This window comes from Salvia hispanica, chromosome 6 (genome assembly GCF_023119035.1).
Source record: "Salvia hispanica cultivar TCC Black 2014 chromosome 6, UniMelb_Shisp_WGS_1.0, whole genome shotgun sequence".
NCBI lineage: Eukaryota > Viridiplantae > Streptophyta > Magnoliopsida > Lamiales > Lamiaceae > Salvia > Salvia hispanica.
This window is the reverse complement of record NC_062970.1, coordinates 38,140,168-38,157,194: the sequence shown is the minus strand read 5'-3', so window position 1 is coordinate 38,157,194 and position 17,027 is coordinate 38,140,168. Positions and strand designations below refer to the sequence as shown.

Sequence of the window (17,027 nt, the reverse complement as noted above, 5' to 3'; positions counted from 1 at the left end):
CTAAATTTAGTACCTCCCCACATGTCAGAACTGTTAATGACCATTGTTAAGATGAAACCGTCTGCATTTCTAGATATGCAAGCAGCAACTCCTGCTCCCATTCCAAATGAACCTGTCGATGACGACGATGATGAACCCTTAAATGAAGACGACGATGATGAGTTGGACGATCTGGAACAGGGGGAGGATGTAAACACAGCACATCTGGTTCTAGCTCAGTTCGACAAGGTACAGAGCCTGCAAAATCATATTGTTTACTCTGGGTTTTTCTTCAATGACGATAATCTCATCCTTAAGATATGCTTGTATGATACACAGGTGACAAGAACCAAGAGCAGGTGGAAGTGCACACTGAAGGATGGCATTATGCGCGTAAATAACAAAGACATTCTGTTCAACAAGGTTAGGATTCCTTACCATTTTTCGTGGATGCTCGCTCCTCTGACCTGTTCTTTATTTGTGCATATGTTTTGTCTGAGTGGTTTTGGTATTGGGCTTTCACCAGGCGACGGGAGAATTCGACTTCTGATTTCGATGGGGAGAACAAGATTGGTTATTCACATTGTATTTGGTCTCTTGTACGGAACGCAAATTAGTGAGAGGAAATGTTTCGATGGTCACAATGTACAGAGAAGGGAGATTTTGGCTCCAACTACGAGTTTATAACTTTGAAAGGATCGTTGTATCATTTAATTTTTGTGTACGCGGATATATGTTATTGCTATCTTAATCTTCCTTTATTCCTATTCTGATATATTTTTAATTCGAGTTTATTTTAAGTATTAATTTAGTTTTAATCATTTTTTTAATTCGATGTTGATGCTATAGCAAAGTGGTTTACAAGGACACGTCGACGATGTAAGAGCATCCGCAATGGTCGGCTAGTGACCGGCTAGCCGATTCGTCGCGCTAGCCGAACCATTGCAATCGGCGAGCGCATCGGCGTGGGCTGGCCGATCGCTCGTCGCTAGCCGATCCGCTGGCTGATCGGCTAGCCGCCATTCGAGAGGCCCGATCGGCCAGCGATCGGCCATTATGCCGATTTTCGTTTTTTTTTTTTTTTTTTTTTTTTTTTTTAAAATCATATATAAACGCGATTTTCGTTTCATTTTCATTTGCACCACGGAGAAGAGGATTCTTTTCGAGATGCTCGAGAGCATGCGTGCTGATTTAGAGATCGCGACGAGGAGGCTGGGGGGTTCCGACGTGGGCTCAGATACCACGGGTGGCGGCAGCGGCGACGGCCACGAGGAGGGCGACGGCGACGGCGATGAGGAGTAGAGAGTGGCGGGGCTCGGGTGTTGAAGCCTTTTTTTTTTAAAAAAAAAAATCATGTACTTTTTTTTTAAAATCTTTGTACTTTATTTTTAATGGAATGGATTATTTTTCCCGTATATGTGTCGTAAATTTAATTCCGTATATCGCAATTTTAATTCCGTAAATGTAGTATATTTTGAATTGTTTTTATTGCGGCTGGCCTATGGCTGGCCTAAATCTGACGTGGCAGGTGGTTTTTTTAGTGTTGCTGACGTGGCAGAGGAGAGAATGGCTGGCCTATGGCTGGCCTATTAACCATTGCGGATGCTCTTAGATTGGATGGTTGTGATCATAATATTTGAGCTATATTATTACACTAAAAGCGTTACATTATTAACTGGGCTACATTATTAAACTGCACAATCTACATTATTGGCCGAACTACATTATTAGACTACACAATCTACATTATTAGATGATACGTATCATTAATCTAACAGTTATATCACAGGATCCAATGGCCAATAGCTGAGATTTGCTTTGATTTTTGACATAATTTCACTTATGGACCTGATCACATCCCTATTAAGTTAATATTATCTGAATCACGTATTTCTATGAAACATAACTTATTTTGTATTCATAAATTCATAATCTATAAAGAAGCAATTTTTTACATGGTTAAATAAACAGTTTCAGATTTTGATTGTTGAGATTTTCTTATCAAAAGCCAATATCAAATATGATCATAAAAAATATTCTCAGGAAACATTTCATTTCGTTTAAGTTAAAGAGTATAAGCGTTATCGTCTTATTTCATTTCGAATATGAATAAAGAGTAATAGCGTTATCGTTTTCATCGAATACAATTTTACAAGTTATGTTGTGCAAATACTTATAAGAAATCTCTTATAATCAGAAATACGAAATAATTGGTTGACTTTTGTAAATTTAGGAGTGTGATTACATACAAAAGGAGATAATTAAAAATCCAAATAATGTCAATATAAAAATAAAAATACCTTCGATTGCTGTATATATATGAAAACTTAATCGTCAATAAGAGTATCATCTACACAGCAACATCAAACAAATCAATCAAGGTTTATGGCCTCTAGAATAAATCGAAGGTTTTGTATAACTTCCCAAATGCATTTTACACGGACACATGCCATTTGTTATATATGGTATTCAAGAATATAAAAAAATTAAAATATAGACTTACATATATATTACAGTAGGATTGCTCTATACCATGAATGCCTTGCCTTCTTCTACCTGCAACTCTTCAACAGATAGGAAGAGGGGCTTGACAAACTGGTGCTGCTTGAAAATCTTGCAGATTCTTTTCCAGGTGTTCCACACTCGCTAAAATCGAGTGTGCGCCTCTCCGACTGCAACGGATTGATAATACCATCAGAGTAAGAGTTAGAGAAAGTCGGGGAAACCACGTTATTCTACTTACAATCTCAGTGCATATAGCAAAAGACGTAATGGTGTAGAAAAAGATATTTAAGAATTTATTGTAAACACATACCATGAAACTTGAAGCAGAGCATGGATTGTGGTCATGCTCTTTCTCTCCGTCGTGGTTTGTGATACATTTTCCCTTCATTATGGTTTCAGGAGTTTCATCTCCAAGAACCTTTTGGGCATCAGCAAACGCACCTGCTGTCTGCTCTCCTAATTGCTTCATTAACCCGATGGCATCATAACTACCGTCCCCCGGAGTCAAGAAGTAGCCAATGTCCTACCAAAATAACATACTATAAAATAACATGAAAAGAACAAAACAATGAAAAAATAATGTTCCCACTAAAATATTTCACATACCTCGATTGATATATCTGTATCAACTTTTGGGCCTGGTCCGAAGTTATTGATAAACCAAGGGGACTTCCAAATTGATGGAGGCGTTTCCGCAAACCTGCAAATAAAGGATCGAAATTAGGAGCAACTGAGAAATGTCAAGAGGCTAGCATTTAACCAGGTGATAATGATCTTACATATTATTGTTTTCATTGGCTAAACCTTTGCCAGAAGCCTCAACTTTCTTCGCTGAAGGACTCAAGGATTGCAGAGAGGTAGTTATAAACAAATTAGTCCTGTTCTTTGAACCCAGTCGAGGAGAACAAAGGACAGAAAAACATGCATCTGAGGAAGTTAAAACAGCCCCATGTTTTGACACAGCATCTAATCTTCGTGAAGACTGTTTTGCAAGGGCTCTAGCACTTAAACCAACCGTTCTATCATTCTTCATTATGAAACGGTCAGGAGAAAAGAATAGCAGGTCATTCACATCATGTTCGAGAAGGATTCCAGAAGACTCAATCGCCTGCCAGGATCAAAATCGTAACACATCAGAATTGCAAAAAATAACATGGTAAAACATTCTAGTGCAGTGCTACAATTAGTACATTCACACAAAGAATAATCAAATTCATGATGAGCAATACAATGCAGTACAGAAAATGAGTATATTCTAGACAGCTTTGCAGCAAATTCGTTTTAGTAAGGCAGTAGCAATAAATGTTTGCATTTAGTACTTATCGGTATTTTCCGATTCATTAATGCAGAAAGAAGCTGATTAATGCCAGTGGAGACAAAGTAGGGTACTCACTGATACAGTCAAGTCCTTTTCTGCATTCTTAGTCATACTGTTCGAACAATCACTGCCATTGTTAGTAGATCCTTCTGCTGTATCTCTTTCTGAAGTGACAATGCTTTTATTGCCTTCATTTTGTTCCTGTCCAGATGCAGGAACTGCATTCTCTTTTTCCATACAAGACACTTCAAAGTTTCTTCTGTTTGGCGATAGTGAAAGCAGCTGTCCTTTTTTCTCTATACATTCATCAAACATAAACTCTAACTGGGAAAAACCATTGTTCATATTCAAAAATGATTCTTGATTTCTAGGACCTTCAAGCTTCTTTTCACCTCTCTTTTCAGACAAAGGAGATACCAAGTCACGGTGTCTTTTCTTCAATATCGATGGCGTGCCTGTAAAAGTTTTGGCAGCACTTTTGAGAATAGCATCAGGGCTGTCATCTCTGGTTGGCGAATCCCACAGTTTGAACGGTGTCATGCTAGATATCATAAGTTGGCGGATGCCTAGTGGGCTGTACTCTTGATGCATATCGCTACCTGATTGTATAAGATCACAACTGAAGAATGGTATGTCCAAGCTTGGAAAACGTGGGGGCTCGTAGAATAAAGCTCCAGAATCCTTCTGTTCTTCAGTTTTAGTATCTTTGTCCACCAAAGAACAACCTTGAGAATCATTTGAGGATGTCAAGACAAAATCATTAACTGCAACTAGTTTCGGTGTTCCCTTTTCCTCAACAAAATTATCTTCACATTGCAAGTGATCAGACTCTGTAGGATATATGAAGCCATGTGTACTTGGTTGATTAGCTTCCTGATCTGCATGTGAATTACTGTACTGATTAGGATGAGGGCCAAAGATGTGCTGACCATCAGCAGATGGAAGTTGTATAGGGAAGGGAACACATTGAGGAAATGAAGGACCCAGCGGATCAGAAGGTGTATAACAAGATTGTGAAGCAAAAGCCCCATTTTCAGGAAACTGGAGAGTTGAAGAACGATGGAGCAATGAATCTATTTGGTTTATAACTTCAGAGGGACAGCATCCACCTTGATCAGCCTCGGTGTATACCATCCTGCTGCAGTCTGAAGTAGAGATCATATTTGTGGCATCGGAATCTACAGCCATGTTCACCATGGAAGTATACGTCCCTAATGGCATATGAGACTCTTGCTGAAAGAGTACTTCTTCATGATTACTATTCTGGCCACTTGAAGATGTTCCGACGAACATTCCAGGGGACTCTTGCCCTAGATCTAGCAAAGACATGTCCGGTAGTTCATTTGGATTTAGTTGCCAATCTTTCCCCGCTAAGGCACCCCAATCTAGAGAGAAATCATGCTCAAGAAACTTGTCACTCAGTTCACAAGGTGCTTCTGGTATAGAAAATGCTGCTTCTTGAAACGCAGGATGATAATCTCCAGGATACTGAATTGAACTTGATTCTTCAGTTATTCTGCAGTCGCCTACGGGATGTACAATTGGGTTGCTTGTAGGTTGAGACATACTAGCAATGTTAGAGCCCTGACTGCATTCAGAAGCTTCCTCTGCTTCTATTCTGCTTCTAACAACACTGTTGTCTTCACTGCTTTGTTGCGCTTTTGAAGAGGAGGAAGGTTCTGATTGGTTAGGATGATTCACAAGAGGCTGACCTTGGAACTGTGAAAGTAATCCTGAAGCTAAATACATGTCCAATTTCTTCTTGACAGAACTATTCCAATGGTTTTTGATAGAATTGTCGGTTCTGGTGGCAGACACAGTCAAAAAAGGCACACAAAATGAGCAAAAGCCAGGAAAAGTTACATACAGCATACAGGTGTGAAGGGGCTAATACTAGTTTACGTACCTCCCAGGCAAGAACTTAGTTAACTCCGCCCATTTGTTTCCATAAATTTGATGGGCACGGATCAATGTTAATTCCTCATCCTGTGTCCAAGCTTCCTTATTTATGTTGGGATTAAGATGATTGTGCCACCTGAAAAAAAATGAGTAACACCAACTGACTCACATACAAAGCATGCCAATAACACAAAATGCAGAATCAATTACTTTATAATTATATAAACCACAAAAATCAATTGAAGCTCCTGCAAGGTTACCTTTCACGACATTGCTTCCCTATACGCCCAGGAAGATGACTTGCGATCGTAGACCACTTTTTGGGACCATATTTGTTGACCAATTCAGTTATAACTTCATCCTCCTAATTATGTGTTAAAGTTGAAATTAAACAGACTCTATAAATCTTACTTACAGAATATAGAGATAAACCAAGAGAATGACATCAAAGCCATTGATGACTAGAGAAGTAGCCTGACCTCTTTCGACCATGGACCTTTCACAAGCTCAGGATTAAGAACTTTCTGCCACCTATGGAGGCACTGAACATCTGTTCGGTCCTTGAAACACTCCGCTGAATATATCATAACATATCACAGTAAGTGAATTGAATAATTCACTGCATGAAGGCCTAAACCCATTTTCTTACCTATCTTCTTCCAATTTTTCCCTTTGAAGCGTTGAACAGCCATTCGCAATATCTCATCCTGCAATACGAGCTGAAAAATCAGTCTTTTACCCAACAAATTCCTATTTAATCCGTAATTGTGTTTACAGACTTGAATAATTACAGCTATAGGAAAAAAATTCATATTAACCTCTTCTGCCGTCCATTGCCCCTTCGTCGAACGACGTGTTGGGCCACTGGTTCTCCTGCATAACAGAACGAGAAAAAGTCATATATATTGAAAGACTATTATGTATCTGAACACGAGCCACCATAGTTTATTTTGATTACACAACTCCACTAAAATGGAAACTGATTCCACATAATATCCATGAACAAAACATTGAAATGGTACCCATGTAAAGGTCGAGCTCTTTGCAGACCATTTTTTGCAACATCTGAAGGGTTATTGTTGCCTGTCCTATCACTTTCCATATTTGGCTGATAAGTGTAAGTTTAGGCCTCCAACTCGTTGGTAATTCTCTTCAAGATTTTTTCCAAAAATCATTATAAGCTACCTTATAACAAGGTAGGAGCTGTCTGAATCTGGGATGGGATCAATAGCTAGGAACATGGAAGGAAGAAAAGAGAGAAGTCAGGTGTGCACATACAAAACCAGAAAACAAGTATATTAATTCAAGAAATTGTTGCACACTCTAAGTATTAACTGCACTAACTAGCCGTGAAATGTATTCAATTGCAACAAAATTACATTTTTATGTGATTAGAGCCTTACATTGAAAAAAGAGTCATTTCTAGGCTCTTAAAATAAAAAATTTGAACTATCCGGTTGCATTGAAACAGGAATAGCTCTAATTCCGAACACCGCATCTGATTGGTCATTGATGCCAAACCACTCAAATCAACAAAAGACCATCTTCAAGCAAAACCAAACACAAAAACTAACTTGTTACAAAGTGAAAATAACTAGGGTTCTAAATTCATGATATTCCTTATACCAAGACCGCAACCAAATCCAGAAAAATACAGAACTCTAACAATAAATAATTCCTCCATCTTGCTCAAATTCTAGTAAAAAAACGGAATTTGAAATTTGAAATACTTACAGACGAATTTCAATCCAACAGCAGACACACCAAAATTCCAACCGATCACTTGCGGATCCAGCAGAAACTTCATAGACATCCACGCATCCAATAAATCCAGAAGCACAAGAAGGATCCGCTGATTCTCGGTGAAATTTGGCAAGAGGAGAGAGAGACAGCCGCAGTATGATGTGTTTCCTATAGTGCGTGAAGTGTGTGTTTTATCAAAGAGAGAAAGAAAGTGAAATAAAAAACGGCCCAAATAATTCAAAATTAAAGAGGGCGGAGAGCCTTTGTTTCAAACCCCTGACGGTAAATGCCGAACAATTTATTTTCATCAACGGCTACGATTCCGCCACGCTGCGCAATCTGAATTCATAGCTTCCTATGTTGTTCAAATGTTTAAGCATAACGGCACATTTGGTAACAATTTAAATTTTTATTAATTGCCTTACTTGTCCAAAAATGAGGAAATTCCAGATGACATTTCGTTGTTTGTTCATCCTCTGCAATAAATATAGTATGAATATAGTATTTTATTTGAAAATGGAAATTGATTGTACTAGGGGTTATAATTTGAAAAATGGAGAATAAGTAAAATGAAATAAAAAAAAAAAAAATTAACTGAAACATTTTGAGTTTCAATTTAACCAATCGATCATCCTAGACCTCTCTAAGGGTGTGTTTAATGAGTAAAAATCTCATGGTCCTTCCACGGTGGCATAGTGATTTGGTGTGCTTCATCAATAATTACTTGACAATTGAAAATAAAAAGGGTCCATATGCCACATCACTTGATATAAATATGACAACCTTATATCTAAGTATAAAGGCATCCATTATAAGCATTTTATGGAAAGTGTAATAAATGAAATTTAGAAATTGTACTATCATATGAAGTGAATTGACTTTAATTAATATACGGAGTACAATTTATACATGTATATTCATCTCATAATATAATATAATAGTACTAATATACAAGACATCTCTCTTATAAAATAATAACATTTTATATGAATATTTCATTTCTTTTTATTTTTATTTTTTATTTTCTTGTGTTAAAAATTCTCGATTTTTTTACATGCTAATAAATATAATGAAAATTACAATATATACTAGTACTATATGCTAACAAAATATAAGTTCAGTCATAATTTTTATTTATGTGAACTTTTTCTTATATATATAAAAAAATTTTAAAAAAAAAGATCTTATCCATAATAATATAATTTCTTTTTACATGAAAAGTAACACAATATGATTACTTTTATGTGCATAATATTATTGTATTATGAAATTAATATGCATATATATAAGGGCATGTTAGGGTGCCACCACCCCTTAAAATAACACCATACCACCATTCCTAGCCAATCATTTGTACACGTGGACGAATAATAAGCTGCCACGTGGCAAAAAAAAAAAAAAAAACTGAAAAAAAACGGTCAGCAATTTGTTGGTCTTTATCCAAGCAATATTTCTTGTCCAACAATATCCCAAACAATCTATAGATTCTTGTGTAGTGTTTGTAATATTGCTGTGTAGCGTTTATAATATTGTCTGTATAAGTGGTGTCACGGTGTCATTTTAAGAGGGGTTGTCATTTTAACACAAACCTATAAATTGTACTAGTATATTAACGTTAATTCATTATTCATATGATAGTACAATTTCTATATTTAATTTATTACACTTTCCATAAAATGCTATAATGGATACTTTTAAATTTAGACATAAGGTTGCCATATTTATGTCAAGTGATGTGGCATATGGAAGGAATTATTGGTGAGCCACACCAAATTACTATGCCATCATGGTGTGGAAGGACTATATAATTTTTACTGGTGTTTAATTGCCTTGTGGTGTCACGGTGTCATTTTAAGAGGGGTTGTCATTTTAACACAAACCTATAAATTGTACTAGTATATTAACGTTAATTCATTATTCATATGATAGTACAATTTCTATATTTAATTTATTACACTTTCCATAAAATGCTATAATGGATACTTTTAAATTTAGACATAAGGTTGCCATATTTATGTCAAGTGATGTGGCATATGGATCCTTTTTATTTCCAATTGTAAAGGAATTATTGGTGAGCCACACCAAATTACTATGCCATCATGGTGTGGAAGGACTATATAATTTTTACTGGTGTTTAATTGCCTTGTAAGCTCTTTAATCCATTTTTAGGGTTGTAATGCTATCTTCGTGATTGTATATTTGTATTAGTGTTTGCTGTTACATTATTTTACTAGAATGTAGATATCTAAGTAAAATATTTAAATTTTTATCGAGAAAAATTTGGGTATATAAAATATTAAAGAATAGAATAGAAAATTTTAGAATAAATAATAATGTCTATAAATAGAGGGGCAAAAAATTGAGGCCATATCAGAGATTTAAGAAGAAGTCAATAATACTAATAAGGAGTGTTTGGTTTGTCGTTTAAGATCTCTAACTAACTGGGACCCTTACATGATGTTTTCATATGTTTGATTTGAAAGTAATCTTTTCTAGCTGGCTTTTTGCCCTAGGCCCGCCCAAAAAATGCTCCTATAAGTAGTTAATGAATCTTCCCAAAATGCAAATATACAATATCTGTAGATCAGTTAAATCAATTATTTTCTCTGAATTTACATAATTAACCTCGCTTTTGCATCGGGAACTTTTTTTTGTCAATTGGCATAACACTGGCTCGCTAGGTTAGGTCATCCATACACAACCACAAGATTAGGTTTTCGATGAAGCTTCTCATGACTTCGCGTTTTCGCCTCTTTTGTTTGGGATGATTTCCATAATTGACATTATATGAAACCTAAAAGGAAATTAATGCCATGTGTTGATATGAATTTAGACTTGGCATTGATTGTATGGATATGTTCGTTTCCAACTCCTATAAGTGTGAATGTGTTAGTTTAAAAGTTTATCGGGCCGGGTTGTATCATTCTTTGCAAATTTGTGTATGTTCTTGTTGTATTTCATTTTTTATGTTCTTGTTGTATTTCATTTATTTTTATCAAAATACAGTGACGATATTTTCTTCCATTTTCTTGGTAGAATTTTGATGCATTTGAATAGCACCTCATTTTCAATTTCATCAATTTTTAAAAAATACATTCATAAACTATGGATTACGAATTTGGACCCAAATATGAGTGTATCGACACAAACTACCCTCTATATAATCCCATGCTGAAAACAACTCATTAGCATTGATGGGTGAAAATGGAAGTTCATTTCCCCATAAACCAAACATTGCAAAAACTGCAACACTGGCAAAAAAGAGCTCCAACAAAACACTGATTCTTAGCTGAACTTTCTTGTTCAACAAAGATAGATTAGGCTCCTGCATTAGCATTAGGATGCTGCGATTTTGTGAGCAATCTCAGCCGCTCGTATGCCTCGAAACATGCATGTGCGTAGTCCGAGAGAGCTCGGAAGATCTCTGGCAGCCGGATCTTGAGGCTTCCGAGCGACTTCTCCCTCACCTGAACGCAATGCTTCTGATGCTCCTCCAACTCCTCATCCATCCGCTTCTTCAAGCTCTCAACCACGAACTGCTTCTCCGCCACCGGGTCCTTCGTCCCACTCTCCACGGCCTTATCAGGGTCGCCCTCGTCCGTTGAGGGTGTTTTCCTATTCATGTACTTGTGATGCCACTCCTCGAAGACTTGCTTCTTCCGGATATACTCCCTTCTCGTCTCCTTGTACTTCTCCTTCAGCTTCATCTCCTCCTCCTGGTGGAGGATGATCGTCTTGATCACGGCGGCAAAGGATGCGATGGCGCCCTTTGCCACCTCATCTGGGAGCTTCTCGAGGTAGTCGTGCCAATCGCGGAGCAGAAGCTGGATCGGAGGACTCGGGACTCTTGGCGGCGATGACACTTTCTCCTTCAAGCTGCTCTCGATGGGGATGAGATTCAGCTTCAGCTAGTTGAAGAGCCTCGTAATGTACTGCCGCTGGCCCGTCACGAGCTTCTCGAAATGCGAGTGCCATTGCTCGAGGACGGTCGCGAGCAGCTTCGTCCTGTCGTGATGATGCTTGCTCGTCTTGATCAGAACGCCCGAGACGTCGAGGGTTTTGAGGCATGTGACAAGCTCAAGCTGGCTATCGTGATGTACGCACATAGACTCCCACATCGTTGTCATCCTTCGAGAAATCGACATATTAGGCAACCGTTAGACGTTAAATCGCTTAAAAGAAGTAGGAGGCCGCTTAAAAATCAGGCACCACCGGCACTCACCCGTGAACGAGAGCCACGAGCTTGGGAAACAACTGCTTGTCGCGTATATCATTGACTTCTGATACAGTAGAATCCAACGATTGCATGTCGACTATGTATGTGAAAAGAAACACCAAGGCTCATATTCAAGAAAGTAGAATAGCTGGATTGCTCAAAATAGATGGGGATAAAACAGAGCATTCATTGCATGCAGACTTCCAAACAACATTGCATATTTATACAAACAATCGAACCATCTAGAACCAATCTTTAATCCATGTTTTTACCTCCTAATCATAACAGAAAGAGTAATCAAAAGTGCTTCAGTCTTCCTTGTGCCAACACGTCTTTGTATGTCCTTTTGTGGTCCTTCAAGCCAGCTGTACTCGTAGCAAGTAACTCTTGGATGGTTTCGACTTCAGCACATCCAGTCTTGATTGAGTCTCGTGCTCCAATTGTTGTCACGTGATCCATAGGCTCCTGATCCATAGGCTTCTGAGTCAGCTCTTTCAGCTGATCTCTAACACCCCCCCTCAATCCGAGGGAAGATAAGGACACAACGCCGAGTTTGTCTCGGAGCTTCACGAAGGATTGTCGTCCCAATGGTTTGGTGAAGATGTCGGCTATTTGATCACTTGTAGGAACATGTCGAAGCTCAACTTGCTTTGCCAAAACTTTATCTCTAATAAAATGCACGTCCAATTCTATATGTTTTGTTCTAGCATGAAGAACTGGATTGGAGGCCAACGCAATAGCACTCATGTTGTCAACCCAAATAACAGGAACTTGCTTCTTTGGAATCTTCAATTCACCAAGTAAAGAACAAAGCCAACTGACTTCTGAGGCAGCTTGTGCCAAGCTTCTGTATTCAGCTTCGGTGCTTGATCTAGCAACCACGGTCTGCTTCTTGACACACCATGAGATCAAATTTATCCCAAAGTATGTGCAATAACCACTTGTTGATCTTCTGTCATCAATATCAGAAGCCCAATCAGAATCAGAAAAGGCAGAAACAACAGCATTTGATCTGCTGATTTGAATACCAAAGTCCAAAGTACCAGAGAGATATCTTAAGATTCTTTTGACTGCTCTCCAGTGAGTATCTAGGGGTGCTGACATATACTGGCTAACTTTGTTCACAGCATAATTTATGTCCGGCCTAGTAATAGCTGCATACTGAAGAGCACCAACAATGCTCCTAAACAATTTCTTATCAGACAAGGGTTCTCCAACATGTTTGCTAAGTTCACATCCAGAGACCATGGGAGTTGGGCATCCTTTGGCACCTGTCATGTTAGCTTTCTTCAAGAGATCTCCAATATAAGCAGACTGACAAAGGTGTAAACCATGATCAGTCTTAACAACTTCAACTCCAAGAAATAAGCTTACCTCTCCAAGATCTTTTAGAGAGAAATGAGAATTCAATTGGCGTATAACTTGTTGAACTGAAGATGAAGAGTTACCAGTCACAAGCATATCATCAACATAGATTAGAAGATAAACAACATCATCCCCTCGTTGCCTGAAGAACATGGAGGCATCTGCCTTGGACTGAGAAAAGCCAAGAGAAACGAGAACAGAGTATACAGTGAAGAACCAAGCCCGTGATGCTTGTTTGAGGCCATAGATTGCCTTCTTAAGTTTACAAACTAAGTGAGGACCTCCCTGCTTAAATCCAAAAGGCTGCTTCATATAAATATCCTCCTCCAAATCACCATTCAAGAAAGCATTATTGACATCCAAATGAGTCATAGTTCAACCAAGAGATATTGCTAAACTGAGGATCAACCTGATTGTTGTTGGCTTAACCACTGGACTAAAGGTTTCATTGAAATCAAATCCAGGTTGCTGAGAAAATCCCTAAGCAACTAGCCTTGCTTTGTGTCTTGCAATTTCACCAGAAAGATGAAACTTTAGTTTGAAGATCCAAGTACAACCAATGAGATTTTTGCCTGGAGGTAAAGTAGTAAGAATCCATGTTTGGTTCTTGAGGAGAGCCAAAAACTCAGCCAACATTGCAGCTTTCCAAATAGGAATCAAAATAGCCTCTAGAGCTGACCTAGGAAGAAGATTTGGAGAAAGAGATATGGTGTAAATTTTGGGTTTAAAGATTCCAGCTTTAGCTCTAGTAGTCATGTGATGTTTGGATGTAGCTGTAGGGAGAGGAGGGTCAGAATCTGAGGTAGGAGAACTTCGTGCGGCTGAAGATGCAGAAGAGGAATTAGGAACTGTATCATCAGAGGAAGCTGCAATGGGAGACTGTGAAGAGATTTGTGGAGAGGAATCAGAGGCTAAGGAGTCAGTGGAAGGAGCAGAAGGAGGCGCAGGAGGAAGAGTAACATCTGGAACAAAAATAGGAGTAGGAAAAATAGGAAACAATCCCTGAGAAGATAACTGTGCAGCTCTAGATTTGACAGAAGAAGATTGCAAAGGAAAAGTGGATTCATCAAAAATGATGTCCCTTGTGATGATGACTCTACCATCAGGAAGTAAAGCTTTGTATCCTTTATGAGAAGAGCTGTACCCTAAGAAAGTTGCCCCAACTGATCTGAAATCCAATTTATGCTTATTATAGGGTCTAGTAAGTGGATAGCAAAGGCAACCAAAAACTCTCAAAGTTGTGTAGTCAGGCTTATGGGAGTATACCTTTTCAAAAGGAGAAACATTTTTTATGGTCTTAGAAGGCATTAAATTTATAAGATGCACTGTTGTGAGAAAAGCAACATCCCAAAATTTAGGAGGAAGAAAGGATTGAGACAAAAGAGATAGCCCGGTTTCAACAATGTGTCTGTGCTTCCTCTCTGCCAAGCCATTTTGTTGTGGTGTGTAGGGACAAGAAATCCTATGAGCTATGCCACACTCTTTCAGAAAGGGAACTAGACCTTGAAATTCCCCACCCCAATCAGACTGCAATGACTTGATCTTGGTGTTACAGAGATTTTCAGCCATTGCTTTGAACTGTTTGAAAACTGAATAGACATCACTTTTGTTTTTCAACAGATATATCCATGTGTATCTAGTATAATGATCTATAAAGGAAACATAATATGAGAATCCATTCCTAGACATGATAGATGATGGACCCCAAAGATCACTATGGATTAGCTCAAGAGGTGAACTAAAGACAGTTTCTGAGAGATTATATGGCAATCTGTGAGCCTTAGATACACAACATGGATGACACAGAGAAACGTTTTTCATTGAGACAAAAGGAATATTACAGCTATTCATAGCAAGTTTTACAATATCTAGAGTAGGATGTCCAAGTCTATTGTGCCACAAGGCAATATCTAGAGCTAGATCAGATTTGAAACTACTGCTAGAAGTTGGAAGTTGTAGGCTTGCAGAATGAGCAGCTGGGAGGTTTGACTCTTGATTGGAAGGAAAAATGGAGTCATTGCTTCTCTTGATTGGAGAGTGATGAACTAGGAACTGATAGAGACCATTGTCAAGGGTTCTCTTGAGTACGATTTCCTTGGTGCATTGATCCTTGACAAAACAGAAAGTGGGATGAAATTCAAAGAAAACATGATTATCCTTGGCAAACTGAGACACACTAAGGAGATTCTTCGTGATGTTAGGGACATGAAGAAGATTTTTAAGATGAAGTTTCCTTGAAAAATTTGCAGAATGTGACTCAAACATAGATTCACCAATATTAGCAATAGGAACTGCAGTAGCATTACCAAGCAAACGAGCTTTACCTCCAGTATACTCTGAACTGATATTGAGGTTGTTCAAATCACTGGAAATGTGCTTTGTTGCTCCAGAATCTGGATACCAGCTAGTGGAAGAGGCCACATCATAGTTGTACTCAGAAGATGTTCCAAAATGAGGGGCACAGTTGGAGCCCGAGGTGCAGATTGCACCAGATGCGCCGATGGATTGTAGTAGGTTTGCTGCTGTGGAGGCTGACCTCCTCTAATTTGAACTTGTGGAGGAGTGTAGTTTTGCTCAAACCTGTGCCAACACCGAGCAGCTGAGTGACCAGGTTTCTCACATAATTGACAGATGATTTTGTTTCCACTCCTTCCAAAAACCTCTGCCTCCACGACCCCCTCTTTGGTTTTTACATCCTCCTCTTCCACCATTGGAGTCAAATTTGGTGTAGTTAGGACCATCCTTCTTTTGCCCATATTGCTGCATAAAGTTCAAAGATGGCTGTGATCCCTCCGTACTCACAGCATGAGCCCGTGTGGACTCCATTCTTGCCTCAAAACTCAGAAGGAAGGCACAAGCATCTGGAACTGACCAAGCTTCAGATCTGGAGGTGATTGAACATACTGCAGGATCATACTCCTGCCCAAGACCCCCAAGAATGTGCAATATTTGCTCTCCATCTGAGATCCTACAACCAACAGATCCCAGGAGATCAAAAAATGTTTTCATCTTACTAAGGTATTCATTCATAGGCAGTGATTCCTTTTTGAGATTTTGCATTTGTTGGCGATATTGCATCACTTTGGCTGTAGATCTACTTGCGAAGTTAGTCTCTAACGCACGCCAAATGTCTGAAGCAGATTGGAGACCTACAACGAGTAGTAGTGCATTCTCTGATAGTGAGGACAGCAGCCAGCTTGCTAGCCTCCTATCTTGTCTCTGCCAAGCAACATATGCTGGATTTGGAATCACTGTGCCTTCAACTGGTCCAGTGACCATCTGAGGAGGTGGGACTGCTTCTCCCGTGAGGAATGCTTCAAGACCATATCCCTAAACAGCTGCTTCAACTTGCTGCTGCCAAATCAGAAAGTTTCCATCAGCCAACTTGACTGAAATTGGGGGTAACTGAGAGAAAATAGGTAATGCGGAAAAGGGAAAATTTGAGGCATTTGAATCGTTTGATTCTGCCATTTTAGGTAGGAAAAACTCAAGAAGAAAAGGTCTCAAGAGACAGGATCAAAATGATCCTGCTCTGATACCATGAAAAGAAACACCAAGGCTCATATTTAAGAAAGTAGAATAGCTGGATTGCTCAAAATAGATGGGGATAAAACAGAGCATTCATTGCATGCAGACTTCCAAACAACATTGCATATTTATACAAACAATCGAACCATCCAGCCTTGATTGAGTCTCGTGCTCCAATTGTTGTCACGTGATCCATAGGCTCCTGATCCATAGGCTTCTGAGTCAGCTCTTTCAGCTGATCTCTAACAGTATATCGTATGCAAATGGCTAACAGCAGCTTTCGCCTTCTCCAGTTGCTCGGCACTGGCATTGCGTCTCTTTAGCTTATTCAGCACGCCTACTTTACGTTGATACTCACGTTTCATAAGCTCACCCGCCTACCCATATGAAGACAACAGAAATTCAAGACTGATGCCAAACTACGAAAGTATGAATTACTCATAAGGAAAAGGAAAGGGGGATCGAGTCTTGAAC

At 38.8% G+C, this 17,027-nt stretch overlaps 2 protein-coding genes and 1 pseudogene across 2 annotated transcripts; 1 reads left to right on the top strand and 2 right to left on the bottom strand.

The window, feature by feature from the left end:
- Positions 1-6: 6 nt before the first annotated feature.
- Positions 7-773, top strand: LOC125192370 (transcription initiation factor IIA large subunit-like). Its single transcript, XM_048089908.1, has 3 exons — positions 7-228; positions 319-402; positions 506-773. Exons 1-3 carry the CDS (start codon positions 22-24, stop codon positions 527-529), a joined length of 315 nt encoding a protein of 104 aa, XP_047945865.1. The 5' UTR covers positions 7-21; the 3' UTR covers positions 530-773.
- Positions 774-2,264: 1,491 nt separating this feature from the next.
- Positions 2,265-7,661, bottom strand: LOC125192364 (transcription factor MYB3R-1-like). The gene is made up of 12 exons (XM_048089902.1): positions 7,436-7,661; positions 6,724-6,932; positions 6,520-6,574; positions 6,351-6,408; positions 6,181-6,275; positions 5,962-6,065; positions 5,709-5,837; positions 3,878-5,606; positions 3,264-3,592; positions 3,091-3,184; positions 2,795-3,007; positions 2,265-2,651 (listed from the first exon to the last, which is right to left on the bottom strand). The coding sequence occupies exons 2-12, from the start codon at positions 6,801-6,803 to the stop codon at positions 2,532-2,534; spliced, it is 3,006 nt and encodes a 1,001-aa protein (XP_047945859.1). The 5' UTR covers positions 6,804-6,932; positions 7,436-7,661; the 3' UTR covers positions 2,265-2,531.
- Positions 7,662-10,761: 3,100 nt separating this feature from the next.
- LOC125196528 overlaps positions 10,762-17,027 on the bottom strand; it is an 11,098-nt pseudogene continuing 4,832 nt past the window's right edge.